The 19,955-nt window shown below is 47.6% G+C and overlaps 1 protein-coding gene across 1 annotated transcript in view; it reads right to left on the bottom strand.

Annotated features, from left to right (window-relative positions):
* The window catches only part of TSKS (testis specific serine kinase substrate), a 30,176-nt gene extending 11,654 nt beyond the window's left edge, over positions 1 to 18,522 (bottom strand). Inside the window, exons 1-2 of the mRNA XM_060281110.1 lie at positions 18,347 to 18,522; positions 15,568 to 15,805 (exon numbers count right to left, since the gene is read on the bottom strand). Coding sequence (XP_060137093.1) covers positions 15,568 to 15,805; positions 18,347 to 18,513 — 405 coding nt within the window. The 5' untranslated portion in view covers positions 18,514 to 18,522. The remainder of the gene's footprint in view (positions 1 to 15,567; positions 15,806 to 18,346) is intronic.
* Between the last annotated feature and the right edge of the window lie 1,433 nt (positions 18,523 to 19,955).

Below are 19,955 nucleotides of genomic sequence, written 5' to 3'. Positions count from 1 at the left end.
GCTTGGAGATAGGGACACGCGTAAGAATATTTACCATCACATTTATATCTCACCTTTCCTCCAAGGAGCTCAAGGTGGCCCCTGCTCGCCTTTTTCTCCCCATAACAACCCTGTGGAGTAGGCCCCAGGTCTCCCAGTCCAACACTCTTAACCACAACACCAAACTGGCTATGTACACAATCATTAACAGTGCAACCCTGTGAATGTTACAGTGGTACCTCGCAAGACGAAATTAATACATTCCACGAGTCATTTCGTGTTGTGATAATTTCGTCTTGTGAAGTGCGGTTTCCCATAGGAATGCATTGAAATTTAATCAATGCGTTCCTGGGGGGGGGGAGTGCAAAAAAGGCGCCGACTCACCCGCCATGGCCGCTCCGGATGTTTTTAAGGCTCTGGGGAGGGGGAAGCAGGTGGAGGGCCAGGGAGAGGCTCCCTCTCTCCTTCCCCAGCAGCCGCTCACGCCCAACCAGACGGCCGCTCGCACCCAGCCGTACGCTTCGGCAGCCCGCACAGCCAGTGGGACTGGACTGAACGGGGTCAGATGGAGCAGCAGCGGCGCTGAGGGGGTGATCCCGGGCCGGCCTGAGGGTCAGGAGAAAGCGTGCCGCTGCGGCGGCACTGAGGGGGCCGGTTCTGGGCCGGCAACGGCAGCGGGCGGCAGCAGATCCCCGAGGGCGAGCAGTGAGGGCAAGGGACTTTACTGACTGTAATGCGTCCCTATTCGTCCTGCGAAGCACGGCCATATAACACTTGGTTTTGCGAGGCGCCTTGTGCAACGCAAAATGCTGTCGTCTTGCGAGTTTTCCGTTGCGCGAGGCATTCGTCTTGCGGGCATAGCTGCCAAGTTCCGGCCTGAGAAATAAGGAACTGGACCAGAAGTAGTAGACCGGAAGTAGCGCTGCCGCCATTTTGGAACTGGGCGGAGCATGCTCAGAAGCTACTTTTGATGCTGCTCTGCCCTGTTCCAAAATGGCCACCGCACCAGAAGTCACGCTGCGGCCATTTTGGAACTGGGCAAAGCAGCATCAAAAGTCTCTTCTGAGCATGCTTCGCCCAGTTCCAAAATGGCCGCCGCACCAGAATAAACCGGGGGGAAACAAAAAAATCAGGTTTTTTCGGCTGGGGACAGCAGGAAAAACGGGGGTTTCCCGGGGAATACGGAAGACTTGGCAGCTATGCTTGCGGGGTACCACTGTATCTCGTTTTCACTCCCAGGAAAAATGTGCATAAGATAGTACACTACATACCGTAACTATGACTACTGATAAAGCCCAAAACGCTTCATTTTCCTAAACCTATACTACATATTTTGGAAAGTCGTTTGCCTGTTCTCTGTGCATTTGGATGTTCTCTCGATATATCAAAACCAAATTTCAGAAACCAGGACAGTTTCTCTAAATCAGGGACGTCCCTGGAAAATAGGGACACTTGGAGGGCCTGGTATTTGTCTATATTCGGATAGAACTGGATGCCATTTTGACTGAAGGTGGTGGACTGAACCTTTCTAAACTGCACTGTTTTTGTTTTTTGGGGTTTTTGTTTTCTTAGAATTCCTGAGCAGCACCAGGAACAAGGTTGCTAGTATTGCAGTAAACCCACAATTTATGTGGGATTACATTATGTGGATCGTGCCTAAAGCCAAAATCACATATAGTCAAAACACATTGGGTTCAATGGTGGGTGGGACTGTGGAAATATTTTTTCCCGGGCACCCGGCACTTTCCGCCCCCTTTAATTTTTTTTGCATTTTTTAATTTGCCAAGCTGACTGCATGCACGCTAAATGTGTATAAATTGTGGGCTTACTGTCGTTTATCAAGAAAACGGAATCAACTAATTTGTAAATCGTATGTATTAATAATTACGAAACCTACGCATTTCATCTAGCTAAGTCTGCATGGAAAAACAACAACCCGGCACGTTATACAAAGAGAACACTAATTCAATCAATCCGTGCACCATTTATCCAAAACGACTGGTCTGGATGACACAGACAATCCAATCAACTGCCTTCAAGCCAGCTATCCGAGGGGAGATCTGTGCGGCAGAAGCTACCCTGTTCTCCTGGCCTGGACAATGTCACCTCCTTTGCTGCTGGAGAAGAACTGGTCTTCATCAAGAGGAGGAAAGCCAGAATGTAATTGACATCACCAACAAGTTGCTGCTCTTCTGCATAGAAGGAACTAGATCTCTGACTTCGAAACTCTGGCGGCTGGTGTTGATTGAGAGTAAGTGGAGGCAGGCATAGCAAATCCTCTTCTTCCCTGCTGAGTTTTGCAAGGGCAACACTGAGACTAAGGAGGAGGAAGCTGAAAGGAAGTGCCATTTCTTAAACTGGTTGTAAGAAAGCAAGCAGGTAGGCAGGGCATGGGCTGACTGAAGCAGTGTTAGAAACTCAGGTATACAGTGGTACCTTGGTTCTTAAACTTAGTCTGTTCCGGAAGTCCGTTCCAAAACCAAGGCACGCTTTCCCATAGAAAGTAATGCAAAGTGGATGAATCCGTTCCAGACTTTTAAAAAACAACCCCTAAAACAGCGATTTAACATGGATTTTACTATCTAAGGAGACCAGTAGCTGAACTGGGTTCCACACAGTCACACACACACAAAAGAGAACCGCAGAAACGCAAATAAATAGCAAAAACAGACAGACCCCAACGTAACACTCAAAACGGAAGTGTGGCACTCAAAACAGAAGCATAACACTAAAAATGGAGCATGTTTGGCATCCGAAAAATGTTCGCAAACTGGAACACTTACTTCTGGGTTTGCAGTTTTTGGGTTCCAAGTTGTTTGAGCACCAAGGCGTTTGAGAACCAAGGTACCACTGTATAAGCTAGGTGGCAAATGGCTCCTTAAACCAGGGTTACAGTTGCCAAAACGGAACGTCTAGTTGCCATTTTGGGGGCCAGACAGCTGAAAAGTCATATTTCTCACAATACTTTTCGTTTCCTGAAATTCATTCTGACTGTGCAGCTATAACAGGCATCCCCAAACTCCAGCCCTCCAGATGTTTTGGCCTACAACTCCCATGATCTCTAGCTAACAGGACCAGTGGTCGGGGAAGATCTGGAGAGCCGAAGTTTGGGGATGCCTGAGCTAAAATATCATGGATAGAATCTTACAGGATGTGCGCATGGGCGTACCCAGCGTGGGGCAGGGGGGCAATCGCCCCCCCAGAAACAGGGTCGGCGCAGCCATGGGCGAGAGCGGCGCTGCTGGTGGGCAGAGGCGGAGCACAGCCCGGCGGAGCGCGAGTTCGGCGTTCCCGCCCATTGCACCGTGCCCTCCCTCCAGCTCCCTGTCGTGCCCTCCTGCAAGGCCAACCACTGCGGGGAACCAGAGAGTGCGACGGGAAGCTGGAGGGCGAGGCGAGGCAGGTGGGAACGCCGAACTCGCACTCCGCTGGGCTGTGCTCCACCTCCGCCTCTGCCCACTGTTTCGCCGACGGCTGTGCGCTCCGCCGGGGTCCTGGCCATAGTGCACCGGGGGCAGCCCGGCAGGCCAGAGCGAGTGCCCTGGCTGCGTGCTGTCAGTGGAGCCCCGGCGCCTCCGACTGCAAAAAGCTTTGCGGCGCCTACGTGAGACCGGAGTCAGTTTCACCTGGGCTCCGTAGCCCCGCCCACGCCCCCACTTTGTGGCCCCTCCCCTCCCGTGCCTTGGCCCCCCCCTGCCCCCCTAGTTTTGATCCTGGGTACGCCCCTGGATGTGCGTATGAAAACTGTCAAGATCCAAGGATGCAGAGGCAGGCACCTCCAAATGGTGGGGATTTAGGGCGCCATCCTGGTGCCCGGGGCATCTTCACTTGGTCACAAGTGGCTAATATGCCAGGTGCAAAATTGCCTGGCACCTGGTGAATTTTAAACGCTGGCCTGAAGGCTACCTGAGGTTTATTTACGTTATTTGTTTCATAAAATTTATATACCGCTTGATTGTGGGGTAGGGGAATCAAAGCAGTGTACAAAAAAAACATGAAACAACAAACGTGGCACTAAGAATAAATAAATTACAACCATTAACATACGGAAAGTTAAAACCACAATGAAGTAGACCAAAACAAACGAATACTCATACAAACTTTTTGAAACATCTGAGTAGGCTGGTCTAAACAAGAATGTCTTCAGCAAGCCCCCAAAACTATACAGTGAAGGTGCCTGTCTGATATCAATATGCAGGGAGTTCCGAAGTTTAGTTCCTGCCAGCCACCCTGAATGACCAAATTTTTACAGATGCAGTGTGGATATTATGTGGCACCTGCAAAAGGGTAGATATGAGGCGGTGGGGCACTGCCCCATTTGCCCCCATGGACTGCCCTATAAGAGTTGTGACTTGAGTTTGCTTTTCCCTCCTCCCTCCTCCTCGCTTTTCCTCAAGTGCCCTGTCTCTTTAGAATTTAGATTGTGAGCCTGAGGGCAGGAACTGCCTTGGCGCTGGTTTTTATTAGCACTTGGAGCACACCCACGTTGAACATCCGCACGCAGGCTGTTAAAAAAAACCTGGCCACACCCAATAATTCACTCAATTTCTTTCCATCTCCGTATGTTCTTATTTAGATTAATTCTAGAATAATACCAATTAAAATAAAAGAAGTAGCACAGAGCACAATAAAGCGCAGCGAAATGGCATTACAATAACAAAGCGGAATACATTACGATATAATAAAAAATGTGATCATTAACCATAATTATCCCGCTAATGTTTTTTTAATAGTTTAAATGAATGGTACCCATTACTCCATCTCTACTCCTCATAAAGTATACAAATAATGCCATGTTGGTTTTTTGTTTTGTTTTGTTAGCAGCATGTTGATTCCCCTGAAAATCTGCATTAAAAGAAGGGCATTTTTCCATTTGTCCTGGGCCTCTGGCAGTACTCCTGCTGCCATGGAAACAAACACAAACTGCCTTGAGGCTGTCCCGCCAACTCATTCAGACAGATGTCATTCTAAAATCTAGCTAGTTGCGTAATCCTTGCCGATTTGGCAGAGCCAGAAGAATTAAGTCCATATGCACCCACCCCCTTCCTCCTCAACTTACAAGTCCCCACCAATTGGAATAAAACAGGAAGGCTACTTCCATATTGACATTCTTTCAGACCATCTTGCTAAATGCATGACAAAAGCAAAGAGCACATGGGTGTAGCCAGGATTTTTGTTAGGTGGCGCAGGACTTTGGGGAGGGGAGGGGGAAGAACGGATGCGATGGGTCAGTTAGTTCAATATTTCTATTGTTTTACTTGATTGGGGAGGGGGCAGCTGCCCCTTGGCTATGCCCCTGAAAGAGCATCATTTTCCAGCTTCATTTGAAAATTCTAATGGAGGCAAAATCGAAGCGCTCTACCCGCCGTTCACCAATGCCTATCTTTTATTTCCTTGTTAAGTAAACTATGACCTTGTAAGCCGCTCTGATTCAACTATTGGTTTTAATGAGAGGATGAAAGGGGAGAGGATGAAAGGGGAGGTCGGAAAGGCTGTTGGGCACTTTAATCATTGCATGTTACCCTGCCCTTTCCTCCAAGAAGCTCAGGGTGGCGCCCAAGTCTTCCCCTTTGACTTATATTCACAACAACCGCACCAGGTAGGTTAGGCCGAGGCAACGACTGGCCCAAGCTTCAAGGCTTAGATGGGATTTGAACCTGGATCTTCACTTAGTTCAGATCCAGCACCGTACTCATGGGCTGTGTCGCTGCTCAAAGGTGACTGGTCAGTCTGGCACCCAGAATAGCCTTGAGCCCAATACATAGGCACATCCTAGCCTGGGGAATCAGCTACATTAGTCCGAAATCAATGTTTTGAATGTGTCATAAACATGCAACACCAGATGGCGCCAGAGAGCAAAAAAAATTCTATGTCATTTTTACATAGTGCTTTTTTCCCCTCCTTTTGTTATAACGATTTAATTTCCAACTCATTTAAAGTGGTTCTTTTCCTGTGTGTAGATCCATCCTAGGTCATGCTTGGAATACTGTGTACTGTTCTGGTCCCAATCCCCCCCCCCAAAGGAGAGCATCTGGCAGGGAATGTTGCAGGAAAGGGCAACTAAGAGTGCAACTCCTTCCATGCCTACTCAGAAGTAAGCCCGTTTGAGATTGGTAGCACCAGATAAGCATGCACGGAATTGTAGCCTAAAACGAGTTGAAAGGTCGAAGCACATTCTATGCAAGAGAAAGCTAACGTTTTGGGGGCACATATAAGATGGGTGCACGTAGTTAGATCCTAAGTACAGACGTGATAGGGGTTTGTAAAAATTATGTGTGGTGTAGAAAAAAATAGATGCAGCCCCCCCCTTTTCTGACGCTACAATTTGGGGACCTCCAATGAATCTGATCAGCAGTAGCAGGTTCAAGACATACAAGAGACCACAGTGCATAATTATTATATGGAACTCATTGCCACAAGGTGTGGCAACAGGCACTGGCTTCAACAGCTTTAAAAGGGAAGTAGACAAATTCACAGCAAATTGGTAAGTCAGTGGCACTGTTCAGAGGCAGCGTATTCCCAAAATTCTGGCTGTTGTGGGGGCAACAGTAGGAAAGGGCTGTTGCCTTCCATACCTATTTGTGGACTTCCCAAAGGGGTTGGCCACTTTGAGAAGCAAAATGCTGGACTAGGCAGACCTTTGGTCTCTTCTCATGTCCTTTCTTAGTAAAGATCTCTCCTCATTTGAGCAGAAATGGTTGCTTGGGTGCTTCCCACCCACCAAACCCGAACACGGGGTCCCTTCTGTTACAGGAATTCTAAGGTCTTAAATACAGAATAAATGTTGATAATTTCACAAGGTAAACACACATACATAAGTATATAACCTACATGTCTAAATTAGTACAGAGCAATCCTAAAGCGATCTTCGCTCTCCTAAAGACTCTCAATATTTCCTCTGCCTCCTTAATCTCCCTTGCCTGAGAACAGGTAGGCAGACAGCAATCAGGGGAAGTTCCTGAAGGAATTCCTCTCCTATATCTATGAACCTCCTTTATATATTAATTGTCATTGTTTGCCCAGATGCTCTGCATTGGGGAATGTCTGACGGGCATTTATCCAGGCATCCCCAAACTGCGGCCCTCCAGATGTTTTGGCCTACAACTCCCATGATCCCTAGCTAACAGGACCACTGGTCAGGGATGGTGGGATTTGTAGTCCAAAACATCTGGAGGGCCAATGTTTGGGGATGCCTGCTCTTATCAAATGCTAACGTTTTGTGTAAACTGAGTCTGGAACTATGTAAAACTTGCTAAAATCCTCATGGATATCACATGTTGGCCTGCCTGAGCCACAGTAACCCCACCTGATGTGGGATGTAATTTCTGGCTGTTTGTAGAGGGGACTGCCCTTCTCCATGCAAAAATGCAAACCCTTGAAAAGAGATGTTTCTTCTTGGTTCGGGGCTTCTCTCGCCTCCTTGCCAGGAGAGGAGGGAACTCTGTTGCAACAGAAAAATAAAGATCTGCCTTGCCTTCGCTGGATCCAGGGGCGTAGGTGGGGGTGGTCTGCCCCGGGTGTCATCCCTGGGTGTGTGGGTGTGTGGGTGTGGGTGTGACAAAATTTCCCCTGGGTAGATCACCCCGCCCCTGGGTGGATCACCACCATGCCAATCGCCCCCCAGGAGGAGCTCCACTGCGCCGATCGCCCCCCCGGGCGGATCGCCCTGCTCCCGGGTGCCCGAGCGGCTAGCTCTGCTGCTGACTGGATCCTGCCTCCATCCATTCATCTCTGACCGATCATGGACTTAGGGGACTCAGTCCCTTGGGGAGCTGGGCAGCAAAAGCCAACCACCCCTATTTATTTTCTATATCGCTTCCAACTCTACAAGTCTATGATGATTTTATGTCTTGAGCCGGCTAACACATCCCTCACCTTGAGGTGGGTGCAGTACTCTTCCAGGTCCTCAGCCTCCTGCCTGCGCCGCTCCAGGTTTTCGCACAGCACTGTGCACTCACTCTGCACACAGAGCAGAAGGGGAACGGCTGAGAAGGCGGAGAGGGTGTTCTCGACGGCAAGCAAATGTGCTAGAGGTGGCCTTGTCCCTGCGAAGAAGCAGCCCCTACCTCTCTCTCCCTTTCCAGAAGCTTTGTGGCCAAATCGCTCCAGCACAGTGTTTCTCAAGCGGTGGCAGGCCTCAGCGCCACCACGCACCCAAGTTGCCTCCTCACTCGCTCGCTCGCCCACCCTGTCTGCTGGCCATGTTGCTTGGCCCAACGCTAGATTTGCTGCTTGCTAAAAATCAACTCCTTGCATGCCAGTTGAAGAGGTTCGGAAGAGTGAGAAGTTGTAACAGAGGCAGATTTCGGGGGACGCAACCAGGTGCCGGACAACGGAAAGGGAGAGGCGTGGGGAGAGTACCAAATATTGGCGTTGCTGAAATTGAAAAGCCCCACGTCTGCCATCAGTTGCGAGGTAGTAGGAGGGCAGAGGAGAGATGGAAATGGAGGGCCTTGCTCCTCTGAGGGGAAAGGACCAGAGGCAATGTTGAAGGAAATGAGAAAGGCAGAGAGAAGGTTGATATTTTTTGGTAATAGCAACAGCCGGGGAAATAAACGAATAGAAAAAAAAACAAGGAAGAAGTGAAACATAAAAGGGGCAGGGAGGAGGAGGAATGAACCTTCGGTTTGCAAAGGTACAAATCGCTTGGGTGAGGCATGGTGGGGAGGGAAAATATGAAATGAATTGCCTGCCCCACATAGAGGCTCTGGGTCAGCAAATTCTGCCTAAAATGGGGAGGCTGAGACATGTTACTTCTAGAGCCAATGCCTGTACTTTGTTTGAGGAAAGCTGAACTGTGGAGATCCTTGCCACAAGGAAATTGCTCTTGGGGGGGACAGGGGACATTTCCGAAGAATTAGAAAATGATGTCAGTGATTGCCAGCTGGTTATTCTATATGCCATCCTTAACTGCTACCATTTTGCGACTGGTGGGCCTCAGTTATTGTTTAGCTCTCTCAAGTGGGCTGCAAGGGAAGACATTTTGAAAACCCCTGTTCCATCTTCCCTTTATAGAGAAGCTCTACTGGCGACAGAAGAGCTTGCTATTTTGAGTGTATATTCTATCAGGCTAAACAAGACAGAACTACCGTGTGTCCCCACCCCCATATGAAACAGGCAAACACAAGACACACAAATTCATAGAACAGTTGAAATTCAATCATGTTCTTATCAAAATTACCAAATTAGAATCCACACTTTTTTTCCAAGAAATTTTTTGACCACTGCTTCCTGTGACAGAATTCTTAATGGTGTCAGGGAAGCAATTTTGATTTTTAGAAGTCAGCTTATAGCCTATGATACTTGAAGAATGCTGGGCATCACAACCTCCCTTCGACACACATACAGGCCTGTTCACACATAAAGTTAAGCTACAGTTAATGTTAACCATAGTTCAAAAACCATAGTTAAATCTGAGGTGACTGACAGCCATTCAGTTAAACCTTGGTTTATTACATCCTTTCCCTGTTAATGGAGACAAAAGCCAAGTCTTCACATGCAACTCTGTAATTTTGGGGCATTGACAGCCCCTTAACCATAGCTAAGGAGAATGTCTGAGTTTATACACAATGCTAAACTATGGTTAATATGAATTGAAGTTTATAAACAAGCTACAAGTCCTGGTTAATAGGTTACCTTTAACCATGGTTAATAAACGGGTGGGTTCACACATAACACTAAGCCATGGTTGATAAACCGCAGCTTTACAAACCATGGTTTAGTATTACATGCAAATCAGGCTGCTATCACAAGAGGGTGGGGCATCGTTACCAAGTCAACGGCCTAGACACCGTAGGCCGAAGGGGCAAGTCACTTTGAACATAAAAATGAAAAGCGGCTCGACTCTTCAGCAGTACAAGCAGCTGCAATGCAAAGTTCACCAAGGGGCGGGCTGTTCTCCTTGGTTGTGCATAGAGTTTTGTTGGACTGCAACAGAGGCACCAACTTGTGCCCAATATTGAGGGGGCCGGGTTGTCCGTGTGATGTCATGCATGATATGACATTTCGGGAGGAGCCAGGGGGCGGAGCCAAATGCAGTGATGTTGATGGTGATAATTATAACCTGCCCATCTGTCTGCTTTCCACAGAAGGAGGAGGAGCCAGCCAGCCACTGAAGCTGCACTCAGGTCTGCACCTGGCCTCCTCTGCTCCCTGACAGTAGGGAACACTGAGAGGGGCCCCCAAAACAATTTATTGGGGGGGGGGATAAAAATGCTTGGCTCCCCGGACTGTGACCACATGTGCCAGGCACAGCAGTGGATAGTAAATTCAGGAGCCTTTTGGGCCCCCCGACACAGGACAGAAGCTAGCAAAATGTGGTCAGCACAGAAACTTGACAAACCAGCTTAGGAGCCCTTAAAAGAGCCAAATTAAAGAACCAGTGATCATGGCTGCATGAGAAGAACAGGGGAAGCTCGGGGTGGTGCTAGCTTGGGTGGCCTATGCCGGAACTGGCGTTGGGAGGGGGGACAATCTCCAGACCTGCAGGTTCTGAACATGGCGGTTGACCTTGGACGTCCTCTCCTTGAGGCTGGTGATGGAGTCCTTGGCTCGCAATAGGCCGCTATTGCTCACTACCTGCTGGGGGAGAGCGTAAGAAGGGGGTGGGTCAGGTGAATAGTCCAGCTTAACTCCTGACCTCTCCACACTTCCTGGGCATTTATTTCAACTCGAGGGCTTTACAAAGCTGGTGGGCGCCTGAAGGCAGATGCCACCAGCCATCATCGGGAGGCTGCATGCTCCCAAGGTGGCAAGAGCACGATTCATGTACTGTATAGTGGTTAATTTTCTGGTGTTGCAATCGAATGAGAGAAAGCGAGGGGCAGCTATTCAGGGTGAAGCTAGTGGAACGAGGAGACTGGGGCAGTTCAAAAGGCTTCCAACCCAGGTGGCAGAGGCAAGAGAAGGAATTCAAGGGAGGAGAAGAAGAAGAAGAGTTTGGATTTGATATCCTGCTTTATCACTACCCGAAGGAGTCTCAAAGCGGCTAACATTCTCCTTTCCCTTCCTCCCCCACAACAAACACTCTGTGTTTGCCCAAGGTCACCCAGCAGCTGCATGTGGAGGAGCAGGGATGCGAACCCAGTTCCCCAGATTACGAGTCTACCGCTCTAGGAAATATTATCTTCACAGAATTTGCTAAATAACATTCGGACATTTAATTATATATTAAAGGCAAGGCTTTTAAAAGCGTGCTTAAAGGTAACCATTGCAGAATTGGGGGAAGGGTGGCAGGGTTTCTTGCTCAGAGAAAGGTAATTCAGAATCACGCACGCAAGCACAGCCCTACATCTGAGAGAATACGGCACAGCCTGAATTTGCAAGTTTGGACTGACCGCACCCCTAACATAGAGAGCCTGCTGGACTCCAACTCCCATCAGCCCCAGCCAGCATTGCCTGAGGTCAGGGAGGATGGGAGTGGTAGGCCAGCAATAGCCTGAAAGGCAAGAGGTGCCACACCTCCGACCTACCACTTGTCCACGTTCAACCCAGCCCACGTTCAACCCAGCCCCAAAGCCGTCGGACACAAGAAGCACACATTTCCATCAGAAACAGTGGTCAACTTTTTCCTAACACCGTGCCACGAACAACGGGACATGCAGAAATTTGGAAGATGCAAAACATTTTGGGAACATATGTTTTTTTAAAAAAAAAATAAAAAAAACCTACACCTGCTACATTTTTACCTGTTAATGAAGGCACAAGAGAAGAGCGACAACAACCTCATTACAAATATGTGCCCTGATTAGGTTTACGTACAAGGAATATATGACACCCCAAATAACACCGTTGCACATATTTGAATTAGTAACCACTGTAGTTATGATTAGACGACATTTTATCAGTTGATACCAGATGCTAGTTGAAGAAAGAGAATAGGATGACCACCTCAACCAGTTTGCAGAGGACAGGCCTGAGAGAGGGTGGCAGGGGTGGCCAGTTATGGTGCAGTGCAAGGCAGTGTGGTCCAATGGCTAGAGTACTGGACTAGGTGGGGGATTTATTTCACTGCGTTTCAGCCCAGTCTATTTCATAGGCTTGTTGTGGATGCCACCCTGAGCTCCTTGGAAGAAAAGTGGGGTTAAAATACAATGTTGGAATTTGTTCCTAACCAGGGCCAGATTTAAGTTTGACGAGGCCCTAAGCTACTGAAGGTAATGGGGCCCTTTATATGTCCAGCTGTCCTTTGTCAACAACAAACTGTCACTGTTTTTTGTGTTGAATATATGCTATATGGTAACTGATGGACCTAATAGGTATCTAAAGCCATTGGCACATAACAAAATGTGTATTTTATCAAAGTAATTGTTGAACTGAAATACAATTAAGAAGAAGTATATTAATAGTGAAATACAATTAAGAAGAAGTATATTAATAGTGAAATAATTATTAAGCTCTAACTTAAGTTTTTCCCCCTTTAAATTTTTTTGGGGCCCACAAGAGAGTGGGGTCCTAAGCTATAGCTTGTTTAGCTTATACGTAAATCCGGCAGTGTTCCTAACAATAAGGCACATCCTTGGAATTGCTCATTTGGATTATTTCTAAACAACATTCTTATTATTTCTAAGACCAACCAAAATCCAAGAAAGGAGTTTTGATGGTTAACACAGGGATCCTAACCTCTGTGCACTTTGCCTTTCCCATTCCCCCTTATTCTTCCAAAAAACAGAGAGCGGGACGGGGTGGAGTGACTGTCCCAATATCTGCATTATGATCTTGCCACCCTGGAAAGTGAGGGTGACATGCCAGTTGAAGCCCTTTCTTAGTTCTATGCATATTCATGCACCATTAAACCAGGTGCGGTTTTTACATTTGCCTGAATTCAACAAGTGTGTTTCAAGCTTTCCAAAAGTGGTTATTCTATGCACATGTGTGAGAGTCTATTTTTTTTAATACCAGAGGAGTGCATTGACAGAGAGAGGCTACCCATCTCATTTCCCGCCTTGCCTTGCCTTACCGAGGGATGTGGGGTAAATTCAATTCAGTTCACAGCTAAAGGTGAACTTCCCTATTTCAAACTTTCCGAAACAATATGTGAACTGAAACAGCCGTCCTTTGAAATTAGCAGTTTTCTGAATTTTGCAACGCAGGTCTCCCCAGCCAAGTTACATGGACAAAAAAAATGCATACATGTATTAGGGTAAAGTGAGCGTTAAAATTATTGTGGTATTATTTATTAAATTTGTACACAGCCCTTCCTCCATAGATCTCAAGACGGTTCACAATGCCTGCACTGGTGAAAAAATAGCATACAAAAATGCACTGTATTGGGGGAAATAGCTTTGCAAAAAAAAAAAACATGTAATATTAGGAGAAATTTGCACTAGAAATGCTGAAGAATTTTCACAAGGACTTTTATTATTATTGCAAACTGATATGGAAATGTAAAGGTAAAGGGACCCCTGACCATTAGGTCCAGTTGTGACCGACTCTGGGGTTGCGCGCTCATCTCGCATTATTGGCCGAGGGAGCCGGCGTATAGCTTCCAGGTCATGTGGCCAGCATGACAAAGCTGCTTCTGGCAAACCAGAGCAGCACATGGAAACGCTATTTACCTTCCCGCTGGAGTGGTTCCTATTTATCTACTTGCATTTTGACATGCTTTCGAACTGCTAGGTTGGCAGGAGCTGGGACCAAGCAACGGGAGCTCACCCCGTCACGGGGATTCGAACCGCCGACCTTCTAATCAGCAAGCCCTAGGCTCAGTGGTTTAACCACAGCGCCACCTGGGTCGAGAACTCAAATTAAGGTGGAAAAATGGACAGATCTGCCCAGCCCTGCCTTTCCACACTGCCTTGCCTGAAAAGCACATTGCTCCAAGTCCAGCTCTCCTGCTGGAAATTAGCTTGGCAGAGAAGAAAACTGCTTTATTATATAAGTAAAAAAAAAAAGCAAAACAAAAACAAGTAGCCCAATGCAATGAGGTGGTGGTGGAAGGACTCAGCTCCCTCAGCCCCCACCCTCATTTTTATGTAAGGGGTAAACCCATCTGCACCTTATGTGTGAATGCTTCAGATGCATGCAGAAATATTTGTGGCTGCTCCGACACCTCTGATCTGGCCCAGAGACAAGAATCCCATCTTATCCTGGAGGTTCAGGGTCACCAATAGATGATGATGATGATGATGATGATGATGATGATGATGATGATGATAAACCAAAATTCCGAGTTGCTTAAGCTCACAACTAAGCAAATGTCAGCCCTTACATAAAGGCATCTTTCCCAAATGGCTGGAAGAAGATGCCTATGTTGACCCCTGGAGCTGAAATCTACAGCAGGCATAGGCAAACTCCGGCCCTCCAGATGTTTGGGGCTACAATTCCCATCATCCCTAGCTAACAGGACCAGTGGTCAGGGATGATGGGAATTGTAGTCCAGCAACATCTGGAGGGGCGGAGTTCGCCTATGCCTGATCTACAGCCTTTGAGTTATGTGACCCACAACAGCCCGCACCCACAGGAGGGGAAACGCCACATTTTGCACCCCCTGCAGCCTCTGACCAAGGTGCATTGCAGAAACAGCACCACCCGCCAGCGACGGATTCTGTGTCCGCCTGACGTTTGTTCAGAGTAGCTTCTGCTCAGCTTTAAAAACCTGGCCATGCTTGGCAAGGGTGGCCCTGTTTGAAGGGCTGTGTGGTCCAAGTCTGGTTGAACAACAAAGAACACGGTGCTGATAATGCCAAAGTTGCAGGTCGGATCCCCTTATAGGACAACTGCATATTCCTGCATTGCAGGGGGTTGGACTAGATGATCCTCAGGATCCCTTCCAACTCTACAATTCTATGATTCTATGAAGGGAGAGCAACAGGGACCTCAAAGTTGCCCGTCGACAGCCTAGCAAGATCAAGCAGGCACACAAACTCCCCCAGGTCACAGCCTTTCCCACTACGGTGAGATGCCTTGCATCTAAATTATGCCACTTACTTGTAAACTCGCATCTAATTCATATAGACGACCTCGTGCAAATTTTTATGCCTGTCTGTGGGGTGGGCGAAGGGGTTGGTGACACACCTCCCCTTTTAGGGTGATGCATAATAAACAGCCCACCCTATGCTTGGTTGTTGCAACTGAACTTCGGCCCAAATTTTCAGGCAGCATCAACCCCCGTCCATGTGCAGTGCTCTAGGGCTGTGGTTCCCAGAGTGGGGTGCACCGCCCGCCAGGGGGCAGTGAGATTACCAGGGAGAGGCAAGAGGGTGGCAGAGAGATGCAAATGACTACCAGACTTTGAAAAGCTGTTTCCACTTGACCAAGTCGATTCAATTTCATTGAATGAATTAAACCGCAGTTTTAACTGGGTTTTGAATAAGTGTGCAATTAAGTGTTTTGTAATTTTATTCCTTAGCGGATTGTGCACACCGTTATGCTTTTGTTATAGGGTGATGTATGGGGCATTTGGGGATGAGTTCAGGGAACCACGCTCTATGGTATGTATGGTTTGGGAGCAACGTATCCAGGCTGGGCTATGGATCCGAAATGTATGACCAGGCCCGGAAAGGGCGAGAGTCTCTGTTTGGGAAGAGTGTGGTTTCAACTGGTCGCCCTCACGACAGAACAACGTGTCTTTACAACTGCTCTCATTACCTGTTGGCTGGAGGTGTCATCTTCATCCTCGGACCACGCTGACTTGATGGGGAGCAAGGGATCCCTTCTTTCGCCACCTGCTCCTCCCGGAGGACCCCCGTCATCTGTGGACTCGTTCTCAGTGGTGGTGGAGTCATCACGCTCCCCGTCCGTTAGGTTCAGGAGTGAAACGTTGGTGCAGGCGGAGGAACGCTTCAAGTTGAGGTTGGGGTTTTCATTGGTCACGGTGGGCTCAACCCTGAGGTGTGTGGGGGGAGAAAAGGGCAAATACATACATTAGCCAAGACGCGGTCACTTTCAGATTTCAGTGAAGCACCTGGGTTTGTCTGGTGCAGCAAAAAGGGATTCGCAGCACCTCAGAGGCTAACAGATTTATTGTGGCATCAGTTGTAAGGGGGGGGGGGAGAGAAGGGGACCGCTTTCTAAGAGAAGGGTGCTCTTGGCTCTTGGCCAGTCACAATTTGGTCTCCCAAGACTACAGTTTCCAAGTCCTAACCCCTTTTCTGAGCCAAATACCTAAGGAAAGCAGGCAGAAATCCTAGGTCTCGAGAGGAAGGCACCAGGTAGGTTAAAAGGGGAGGGGGCAGACACAAAACCAGGCTTTATGGGTTCTCAGTGACAACAACTCTCTTGAGCGCATCTTTGCCAAATGTTCCTTTCCAAGAACCATACTGTACTTGCTTGAGGCATGGGGCTGGCTAAGAGCATAGAGGAGAGAGGAACAGGCTTGAGGTGGCTCAGCGAGAACTGAGGTGGCTAGAGCAAGGTTTTCTAGGAGGCAGAAATCTTTGATTCCATGGGAAGGGCTCAGGGGGCACAGGGTACTGGAGCAGGGATACCTGGGTCCCTGAGTTATCGGAGGAGGGAAGATTTCTAGCACCTATCTTTGTTGAACGATCAGGAGTCAGACCACACTAATTCTGGTGTGGCACACTCACCCACCCAGCTTTCTAGAGCTGTAGACAAAACCCCTTGCACAGGAACGTGGGGAAATGCTTTAGGGCCTCTCCAGACTCTAGGTGGGTTTGGGGGGGTCATTCTGCAACATGTCGGCGGTGCAAGAATAACACATTAGTGGAGGATTTGTACCAGGCTGTTCACACACCCTTCTGTTTTTATTAGTTCTATGAAGCTTCTGCCGTTTTATTGCGTCATTGGTGTCTGGAAGGGAACTCTTGAGCTACAGCGCGACAACAGCGGGGACAACCCCACCATGCCGATACTTTGCGGTATGAAAAGTTACAGGATTTCAGCAGGATGTTACAGCACATGCACTGATTGGGAACGAAGCAGCATGGCCACCCTGAAACCTCTGCAGGCGCAAAGCATGTTGAAAGGGAAACCGAACTGATACACTATCACAAGCACGAAGCGTCATGGCTGCACAATAAAATGGATGTCTGGAGGGAACCTTAAGGCTGCTTCTCCATCTAGCGCAGGACTGTCTACACCAGGGGTGGGGGGAGCTCTGGCGCTCCAAATGATGCTGAATTACAACTCCCATTAGTAAATGCACCAAGAAAAAAACAGACCAAGAACTCAGGCCAATATAAGATTCAATAGTGAGAATAACCCTACTGACAAATCAAATATGAATTGCAAAGACAAAAATACATATAGCCATACAGAAGCTGTAAACTCAAAGCTACAAGGATATGTATGTGTGTATATATATATATATATATATATATATATATATATATATATATATATATATACAACAATAATCTGTTGCAGCATCAGATGTGAGAGTCTTTAAATTGGGTCGAGTTCATGCTAGCCCAAAATCAGGATCTATCAATGTCCTGTTTGATGTAAAAGTCTTAAAGTCTCAATCATTAATCAGAAGCCAGAACAGGGCCCTGTTTCAGCGTCTTTACCTTCATCAGCTAAGTTTAAAGAGATCATATAAGTGTATCCTATTGTTTTCTCCGTTTTTCAGAGAGAACTAAGTTTAAGAAGATCAATGTGTATCCAGAGATTCTCTGCGTGTCTTAAAGTTGAGAATGAATTTACCACCTTTTATATCAATTCATATTTGATTTGTCAGTAGGGTTATTCTAGGTGACTAGACTGGTGACTGGGAGCGGCCGCCGAGACCACATAACACCGGTCCTGAAAGACCTACATTGGCTCCCAGTACGTTTCCAAGCACAATTCAAAGTGTTGGTGTTGACCTTTAAAGCCCTAAACGGCCTCGGTCCAGTATACCTGAAGGAGCGTCTCCACCACCATTGTTCTGCCCGGACACTGAGGTCCAGCTCCGAGGGCCTTCTGGCGGTTCCCTCGCTACGAGAAGCCAAGTTACAGAGAACCAGGCAGAGGGCCTTCTCGGTAGTGGCACCCACCCTGTGGAATGCCCTCCCACCAGAGGTCAAAGAGAACAACAATTACCAGACCTTTAGAAGGCATCTCAAGGCAGCCCTGTTTAGGGAAGCTTTTAATGATTGATTTCTGTATTTTAATGTTTTGTTGGAAGCCACTAAGAATGGCTGGGGAAACCCGGCCAGATGGGCGGGGTATAAATAAATTATTATTATTATTATTATTAGCCTGAGTTCTTCGTCTGTTTTTTCTTGAATTACAACTCCCATCATCCCTGGCCACCAGTCATGCTTGCTTGGGCAGCTGGGAGTTGTAGTTTGGCCACATCTCGTGCAGGGTCGCCAGTGGAGATGGACTCCACCACTGATCTCCAGTCCCACCCAACAGATTCCAGCATGTTCCCAAGTAGTGCATTGAACTCCACCTCCACCCCTTCCCTTCCCAGGGCTCCCACCCATGGAAAGAGACGGCTTTCTTCTTTTTGGGGAAGCCCTTCAGGCTGCTCGACTTCCCCAGCTGCTCCTTGCTGCCCTGAGCCCGACTCTCCGTCCCCGTCGATGTGTCTCCAGCTTCGTTTATTTCCTTGGACTGCCAGATGGTCTTCACCACAATGTTGGCCATTCCTGGGTTGGGTATGGATTATCTGGTTCAAGCGCGGATTTTCTTTCCTGTGCCACCACAGGGAACATCTACCGCCTCCAAGCCAACCGGCACTCCAGGGAGGGCGGGGGCCTCCCAGCTGCTCCCCATGACCTCACAACAGTTGCCATGGCACCAATGATCACATGACCCCCCACCTTCCTATCTTTGCCTTGCACCGCCAACATTCTGTGATGTCAATGCTGTCGCCATGGGAAAGAAGAACCTGGTGCTCTCAATTAGTTTTTCGGACTTCAGCTCCCGTCAGCCCCAGCCTGCACAACCAATCATGAGGGGCGATGGGAGTGGTAGTCCAAAACATCTGGAGGACACTAAGGCCCTATCTGCACTATACATTTAAAGCAGTATCATACCACTTTAAATTTGCATGGCTTCCCCCAAAGAATTCTGGGAGCTGTAGTTTGTTAAGGGTGCTGAGAGTTGTTAGGAAACCCACTGTTCCCCTCACAGAACTGAAATTCCCCAATTGCTTTAATAATCAATCTTTTCCAGGGAGCTCTCCTAACAACTCTCAAAACTTTTAACAAGCTACTGTTTCTCTGCTCTGGTTTGATCTCCATCTTTTCCCCTCTTGAATTTTCAAGATCTCGCTTTGTTTTTCAAATCTTAATTGTTTCCTTCATGCTGTACAAAAAAATCTCTGTCTTTATATATTTGGCAGATTTTGTTTTGTTTTGTTACCTCTTCGAAAGGTACAAGAGCAGAACAAAACTGCCAACTGCAGACAAGCCTTTCATTTGCTGATTTAGGATTTTTACTAAATTGCTCGGTGTCAGGATTCGTCTGCCTAACAGGCCGAACCAGAACGCAGAGAAGAACCTACTTGCCACTGCAATAGGAGTCATGTCATAGGCTGCCTCTGGAGACAAGCCTGCAGGAATTCCCCCCCCCCCTGAAAGTTTATTACCTGTGAGGCAAGGAAGGAGACTTCACATTGCAGCCGAGCAAAACGTTATGTATGCACACTAGAGAAGACCAGCAAGACTCATAAGTGTCAATGAGGTAGCTGTAGTACCATTAAAAGCAGGATCAGATAAAATAATGGAGTCTAAGGCTGTGTATACACTATGCATTTAAAGCATATTTCCCCTCCACAAAACACCCTGGAAACTTAACTCTTTGTTAAGGGTACTGGGCTGAAGCTCTGCGAGTTCCTAGGATTCTTGTTTTTGGAGGGATGTGCTTTAAATGTGCAGTATTCACCCAGCCTAGTTCCCCCATCAGTCAGAACAGCAAGAAATGGAATCTGTGTATTTCAGAGTCTGATCACCAGATGATGGAGATGATTAACAACTTTTGGCAACCATCTGTTTTGGCATTAAGGTTAAGTTGGCAGAGTTCCTCTGGTGACGCCGATAGCATCAGAGAATATATTTCTTTTGGCAGTTGAACGGGTGAATTCT

The sequence above is a fragment of the Zootoca vivipara genome, chromosome 13 (genome assembly GCF_963506605.1).
Source record: "Zootoca vivipara chromosome 13, rZooViv1.1, whole genome shotgun sequence".
NCBI lineage: Eukaryota > Metazoa > Chordata > Lepidosauria > Squamata > Lacertidae > Zootoca > Zootoca vivipara.
Note: the sequence above shows the minus strand (reverse complement) of the source record. Positions and strands in the feature narration are given on the sequence as shown.